The sequence below is a fragment of the Entelurus aequoreus genome, linkage group LG27 (genome assembly GCF_033978785.1).
Source record: "Entelurus aequoreus isolate RoL-2023_Sb linkage group LG27, RoL_Eaeq_v1.1, whole genome shotgun sequence".
In the NCBI taxonomy this organism is placed as follows: Eukaryota; Metazoa; Chordata; class Actinopteri; order Syngnathiformes; family Syngnathidae; genus Entelurus; species Entelurus aequoreus.
Genome location: NC_084757.1, coordinates 9,359,403 through 9,367,299, shown reverse-complemented (window position 1 = coordinate 9,367,299; position 7,897 = coordinate 9,359,403). Strand labels below are relative to the sequence as shown.

Genomic DNA, 7,897 nt, shown 5'->3' with positions numbered 1-7,897 from the left:
AAAACTACACAAAAACAGAATACTGGAAGACAGCAAAGACTTACAGGGCGTGGAGCGGATGGCGTCCACAAAGTACATCCGTACATGACATGACAATCAACAACATAGGAGCGCCAAACAAGAACTAAAACACTACACACAGGAAAACAGCAAAAAACTCCAAATAAGTCAGTCGGTGAAGTGAGACAAGAGCTATAGTGATGCATGCTTGGTCATGGGTTGAATTCATATACAACAATTGCGACAACGACTTTTTACTGTCAATTTTGGCTGCTGAGTTTAATTTTTTAATGTTTCCTGCTGGTAATGTGCCTCTGGATTTTTTCAATGGAAAAACATGTGCCTTGGCTCAAAAAAGGTTGAAAAAGACTGTGGTATGGTATGATCGGCGGGTCCTCTCTGTGCAGTTTTCTATTTCTGTATTGTTTGTAAGATGTGGGAACTATTTGATGCCACTGAATGTGAACTTGTGTGCACACTACTCAATGTGTTTTTATTGGACTTAAAAAAACATAAAAATAAAAAAAGGAATATGAAATATTAAAGAGTGGTCAAATCCATCACTTCTAATTATTAACCCCGTCCGTGTCCTGCCAAGGCGACACTCAAACAACTTTGGGTTTCCATGGCAACTACCCCCAAGGCTTGTGGTCGCCATGGCAACCTGTCCTGTGGTCGTGAGGAAGTCACGTCGGTGCGTCGTGAAGTTTGGCCAGCAACTTTTTTTTTCTCCCCACTCTTTTCACTTCCAGCTTATTGCTACTATTATTATACTATTTTATTATCCACTCAATCGAAAGACTCTTGAAACATTTGAATTTCATGAATTTATTTTAAAATTCGAATGCTGTCTGTTTAAAAAAGGTTTATTTCAATCAGGCATAGCGACGGACTACAATATTTCCAGTCCTCTTCAGGAAGCAACAATTAAAGCTTTTAAACTTATTTTATTTTTTTACTTTTTCAAATGAGTTCCCCACACGAGGAAGGCGAACATTCGCCTGAACTGGAGGTCGTCATTCAGGTTGGTAAATTCCCCTTTTTTCAAGCTTATTTGACGATTTATTTAGCGTAAATCAGTGTTCGGCACTGCTTCTACTTGAGGAGATTGCAAAACGATTCATCATGTAAACGATATTAAACACAATATTTATATACGTCGAATAAACCGTGTCAAAAAACATAATTTGGCGTTTTATTGAACGAGTTATAATGATTTCTGGGTGTAATGCACGTCGTGCTGAATTTTCAGCACATTTACTCAAACAGTTTACTCAATGCAGTTTTTTATTTTTATTTTGTACTCATACTTAAAAATCACAGGTGAAATTAATCATTTTTGTTCGATATTGATGAATTACATCATTTTAGCCGCGACAAACCACACCGGAAATTAATTAAAGTGTGCGTATCCACTTCCGGGTTCTGATGAAAGCGGAAGTGGTGAGGAAACGACCGTTTAAAGATATTTACAATTATTTTTGGAGAATGATTAAGAGTACAAAAGCCCTTGAATTTATATCTTTGTTAAAAACATTTAAAGTGATTTAGGTAGCCCTTTTTGTTTTTTATTTATTTACATTTTAAAATAGTTTTTAATTATTATTATTTATTAATATTTAATACTCTCTGTATTTGATTTTGTTTCCTTTCCTTGTTGTTGAAAGTACCTTGACTGTTGAGTTAATTATAAATGCATGTTTGTTGTTCAATAATAAAAAATAAATAAATACAAATATTTTAATTATTTAAAAAAAAAAATAATAATAATTCTCAATTCTACTGGTTGTTGTTTCTTTCTTTCTTTCTTTCTTTCTTTCTTTCTTTCTTTCTTTCTTTCTTTTTCTACAGTATAATTTACAGTATAATACATCACACAATTTCATGTCATTTCACTTTACATCATGTCCGAAAAGGAGTAGGAAGAAGCAAAGCTTATTTAATCATACCCCTTTCCCACTTCAGAGTGTTTACAAATATATATAATCATTTACTGACATTTTTATATAATAAAATAACATCTGTGAATTAGTACACACAACAATTTTGTAAAATATAATTAATTAATTCAGTCATTATTAACATACTGAGATGAAGAATATCTTACTTTCAATAAGGTTGAAAGTATTTCTAATAATTCTTCTTCTTTGTACTTTGTAAGCACTATTATTTTGAACAACCTCTTAAACTGGATCATATCAGTACAATGTTTAACTTCTTTACTTAATCCATTGCATAATTTCATTCCACATACAGATATGCTAAAGGTTCTAAGTGTTGTACGTGCATACAAATGTTTTAAATTATTTTTTCCTCTAAGGTTATATTTCTCCTCTTTAGTTGAGAAGAATTGTTGTACATTTTTGGTAGCAGGTTATGGTTTGCTTTGTACATCATTTTAGCTGTTTGCAATTTTACCAAATCACCGAACTTTAATATTTTTGACTCAATAAATAAAGGGTTTGTATGTTCTCTATATCCAACATTATGTATTATTCTAACTGATCTTTTTTGTAACACGGTTAACGAATGTAGCGCACATTTGTAGTTATTTCCCCATATTTCTACACAATAACTCAGATATGTTTCTTTATGATTTACTGTTATTGACTATTCATTTTCAATTCAACACGTTTTTAAAGTTCACTTTTCCCACCTAAGGCCACATACTGAAACATTGTATATGTCACATTTTTTAAAGGATTATAATGTTTTATACGTCCATACTAATATTTAAAGGCGGCGCTTTGTGTTATTAGTAGTTATTGGTATCAACATAGGTTTTTATTTTTACATTGTTTGCCGTTTGAGTTTATTTGGAAAATGCATACAACATGATACATCACAATTTCCAGTTTCTCTATTCAACATGTTCGAAAAGTAGTAGGAAGAAGCAGAGCTTATTTAATCATACCACTTGTCCTTTACATAGCAGTTGCTACAACTTTTGTTCAGTTCCTGTTCTCAATGTATTCACAGTATACTCCATAAGTAATAACAATAAAAATAAATAAATAATAATTGGTGAAGTAAATTATATTTCATATGGTGAGATGAGTAAGATTATCTAGAAAATGAATGGCTGGATGAGATAAATCCAGAATGTTTATCATGGTTCTTCTTCTTTGTACTTTGTAAACACTTTAAGTTTGAAGAGTTTCTTGAAGTGGATTATATTAGTACATTGTTTGATTTATTTGTTTAATTCTTTCCATCATTTAATTCCACATACTGATTTACTGAAGGACTTAGGTGTTGTACGTGTGTACAAATGTTTTAAATTACATTTTTCTCTAAGATTATATTTCTCCTCTTTTGTTGAGAAGAATTGTTGTATATTCTTGGGTAGCAGGTTATAGTTTGCTTTTTGTATAATTTAAGCTGTCTGCAAATTCACTATGTCGTGGAATTTCAGTATTTTTGATTCAATAAATAAAGGGTTTGTATGTTCTCTATATCCAACATTATGTTTTATTCTAACTGATTTTTTTGTAACACGGTTAATGAATGAAGTGTACTTTTGTAGTTATTTCCCCATATTTCTACACAATAACTCAGATATGTAACACTAGTGAGCAGTAGAGAATATGGAGTGATTTTTGGTCTAGAACATATTTTGCTTTATTCATTATTGACGTTTTTCTTTCTACTTTATGTTGTATATTGTGCTTTTTTTTTTAATGTTTCCCATTTTTCCCATTTGTTTTTTTTACTTGAATTATGTTGTGATTTTGCCTAAAATACAGGAAAAAGTTTAGGCAAGCAAAGATTTTTTTAATTTTTTTATCAACAAACATATTTGCAAACAATTGAACAATACCTAAATACAAAAATATAAGACAATAACACTGGAGATTAACAATACAAATAAAATAATACAATTATTAAATGTTATTACCTACAATTATTTTTGTAAAATAAAATAAATTTAGTGAAATACTACACACAATTCAGTTAGATTTATGACTTTGATTTATATTTAGAGCAACAATGTAACCATATGAGTAACACACGAAAAAATACAGATAGGCTATTTGTAAAAATACAAAAATTGAAGAGTCCTGAAAGTCCTGAAGTTTATAGTATTGATTACGTTGGTATCAATCGATCAACTACCCTTTGTATCAATACTACCGATAGTATACTGCAAATGGTTAAATTAACCAAGGTAACTATTGTTTGTTGGCCAAAATATTTAAAAAATACTAAATTATTTCACTGTAATCTTGGACAAAAAAGCATTAAATGTTTACATGAACAAATACAACACAAAAGAACATGGCATAATAAAGGGAAAATGCTTTTACTTGAAATCAATCACTTGTAGAAGCTGGAGGAGTCCATACTTGACGTAGAGGGTCGCTCAGGAGAGACCGAAACCATCCCAGGACATGAACCGGGCTCCGGAGCGATATCGGCGCCCGTCTCGAGACTCGTCCGCAGAATCATCACCCGTAACCTGGCCGGTGGGGACAACTATGGCTACCAAACACTTCAATACAGGCCTGAACTGAATTGTGTATGAAATGATTTGTTGTCCTGGTGGTAGGTGATAGCTGTGAGGCCGCCAAGATGGAGGACTACCAGAGAGAATCCAGTTCTCAGACCCAGACTGACGTCTATGAGCCACCAGACCAACAGTACAGCCTCACCGAGAAGGTAAGAATCACTTTTGCATCATTTACTCTAAACCAGGGGTCTCAAACTCGTTTTCGCTAAGGAGCCGCATGGAGGAAAAATGTGGTAAAATCATGGCATGATAATCTAAAAATAAAGACAACTTTGTTTTACTTTGGCCCAAAATAGAACAAGCACATTCTGAAACTGTACACATCTCAAAAAATCCTCTTGACATAACACTTCACGTTCGCTAAAACATTTTGGGAAAAACTTTGAAGTGTCAAAAACACAATGAAGAACACAATACATTTAGACTTTGTCTCAAGCCCAGGCCTGGCCCTAACCAATCTGGCGCCCTAGGCAAGATTTTAGGTGGCAACACCCCCCCACATCGGCAGTGAAGTGTATATACTCACAAGAAACCGAATAGCTTTGTCTTTGACCTTTTTTTTTACTTAAAGAAAGCAAATTAACATATTATAGGAGAATGTTATGTTATGATTATCTTTAACCGAATCACAGCAGTGCTCAAATAAAAAAAACAGCATTCCCTCTCATGGGATATTGCTTAATTAACATTAATGATGTGCACTTTAACAACTAGGCTTACAACTATACCTAATATATAAAGCGGTGGAAAAGTGACTATTACCTGCAGGGCAAACATTAGCTAACCAGAAGGCAATAACAATGTAAACAGAAAACACCTGCTTAAAAGATCTAATACAAATGTCCCTGAGGAATGTAAGGTGGGAGTACTGTAATTACCTAACGTTACATTATTATTTTCCATAACAATTTAGCCCCCTCCACAATATTAACCCGACGTTAAAACAGAACTAGCTATTTATTGATTAGCAATTGCCGAATCATGTAACATTAGCTTAATGCTAAAAAGCCTATTGCTATCACATTCTGTAACAGACAAATAATTTAATGTAGGCTAACGTTACCTACCTGCTACCTCTGTCTTTTTCTCGTTTCTCCTCCTCTTCTTTTCTGTTTTTTCTTCCCTGGGCACTTGACAGTTTTGGCCGTTTTGACATCTTGTGTTCAGTTTTTGATGTGGTAAGAGTCATGATACGGGAAGGGAGGGGGCGCACCGTGCGGGGGGATGGGGGGGGGGGGCGCGTAATGTTGTAACAAATAATATTTCTATTAAATAGGCTTTACTTTGCATTTTAATTAACGTGGGATTATTTTTTGTATTTAGAAATAATAGTACCAACTTTTTTTTTTTTTTTTCTCCAACATTTGTGGCACTGGCGTGGCGCCCCCTGATGGACGGCGCCCTTAGCATTTGCCTATACGGCCTATGCCACGGGCCGGCCCTGCTCAAGCCATTCAACTTTGAGTCACAGCCTATCTCCGATTGAACAAAAAAAGAAATAAATAGATAAAAACTTGTAGGTATGAAATACCTCATTTGTTGTGTCCACATATTAATCCTGTGCCAACTCTTTTCTCACATTTTGGGGAAAAGGAGGGTGCCGAAGAACCATGTGTTCCGAGCAGAAGACTGCTCAGTGGCCTAGTGGTTAGAGCAGGGGTCTCAAACACGCGGCCCGCGGGCCAATTGCGGCCCGCGAGATGTTATTTTGCGGCCCGCACCTTTAATATGAAAATGTTATGTTAGTGCGGCCCGCAAGTTTTATATGAATGGCGCTTGACAGCGTCATACTAGTAAACCCTCCCGATTTTTCCGGGAGACTCCCGAATTTCAGTGCCGCTCCCGTAAATCTCCAGGGGGCAACCATTCTCCCGAATTTCTGCCGATTTTCACCCAGACAACAATATTAAGGGCGTGCCGTGACAGCACTGCCCAGACAACAATATTAAAGGCCTACTGAAATGAATTTTTTTTATTTAAACGGGGATAGCAGATCCATTCTATGTGTCATACTTGATCATTTCGCGATATTGACATATTTTTGCTGAAAGGATTTAGTAGAGAACATCGACGATAAAGTTCGCAACTTTTGGTCGCTGATAAAAAAAAGCCTTGCCTGTACCGGAAGTAGCGTGACGTCGCAGGTTGAAAGGCTCTTCACATTTCCCCGTTGTTTACACCAGCAGCGAGAGCGATTCGGACCGAGAAAGCGACAATTTCCCCATTAATTTGAGCGAGGATGAAAGATTCGTGGATGAGGAACGTCAGAGTGAAGGACTAGAGTGCAGTGCAGGACGTATCTTTTTTCCCTCTGACCGTAACTTAGGTACAAGCTGGCTCATTGGATTCCACACTTTCTCCTTTTTTTATTGTGGATCACGGATTTGTATTTTAAACCACCTGGGATACTATATCCTCTTGAAAATGAGTCGAGAACGCGAAATGGACATTCACAGTGACTTTTATCTCCACGACAATACATCGGTGAAGCACTTTAGCTACGGAGCTAACGTGATAGCATCGTGCTTAAATGCAGTTAGAAACAAAAGAAATAAACCCCTGACTGGAAGGATAGACAGCAGATCAACAATACTACTATCAGGAGACACCGAACCAAACACTGTAACCACACGGTTAATACTGTGCCGCCTGTCGAAGCCTAGCAATGCTGTTGCTAACGACGCCATTGAAGCTAACCTACGCCAGCCCTCATCTGCTCATCAACACCCGTGCTCACCTGCGTTCCAGCGATCGACGGCGCGACGAAGGACTTCACCCGATCATCGATGCGGTCGGCGGCTAGCGTCGGATAGCGCGTCTGCTATCCACCTCAAAGTCCTCCTGTTTGTGTTGCTGCAGCCAGCCGCTAATACACCGATCCCACCTACAGCTTTCTTCTTTGCAGCCTCCATTGTTCATTAAACAAATTGCAAAAGATTCACCAACACAGATGTCCAGAATACTGTGGAATTTTGCGATGGAAACAGAGCTGTTTGTATTGTGATACAATGTGTCCGAATACTTCCGCTTCAACCATCGACGACACGCGCATACGTCATCATACATAGACGTTTTCAACCGGAAGTTTCCCTGGAAACTTAAAATTGCACTTTATAAGTTAACCCGGCCGTATTGGCATGTGTTGCAATGTTAAGATTTCATCATTGATATATAAACTATCAGACTGCGTGGTCGCTAGTAGTGGCTTTCAGTAGGCCTTTAAGGGCGTGCCGTGACGGTACTGCCCAGACAACAATATTAAAGGCCTACTGAAATGAATTTTTTTTATTTAAACGGGGATAGCAGATCCATTCTATCTGTCATACTTGATCATTTCGCGATATTGCCATATTTTTGCTGAAAGGATTTAGTAGAGAACATCGACGA

The 7,897-nt window shown here is 36.4% G+C and overlaps 1 protein-coding gene across 3 annotated transcripts in view; it reads left to right on the top strand.

The window, feature by feature from the left end:
• Positions 1 to 885: 885 nt before the first annotated feature.
• The window catches only part of crocc2 (ciliary rootlet coiled-coil, rootletin family member 2), a 131,569-nt gene continuing 124,557 nt past the window's right edge, over positions 886 to 7,897 (top strand). Inside the window, exons 1-3 of one of the 3 annotated variants that reach the window (XM_062038604.1) lie at positions 886 to 1,024; positions 4,328 to 4,466; positions 4,550 to 4,659. In XM_062038604.1, coding sequence (XP_061894588.1) covers positions 968 to 1,024; positions 4,328 to 4,466; positions 4,550 to 4,659 — 306 coding nt within the window. In that variant the 5' untranslated portion in view covers positions 886 to 967. The remainder of the gene's footprint in view (positions 1,025 to 4,327; positions 4,467 to 4,549; positions 4,660 to 7,897) is intronic. The other 2 variants (XM_062038605.1, XM_062038606.1) reach the window with 2 other exon arrangements.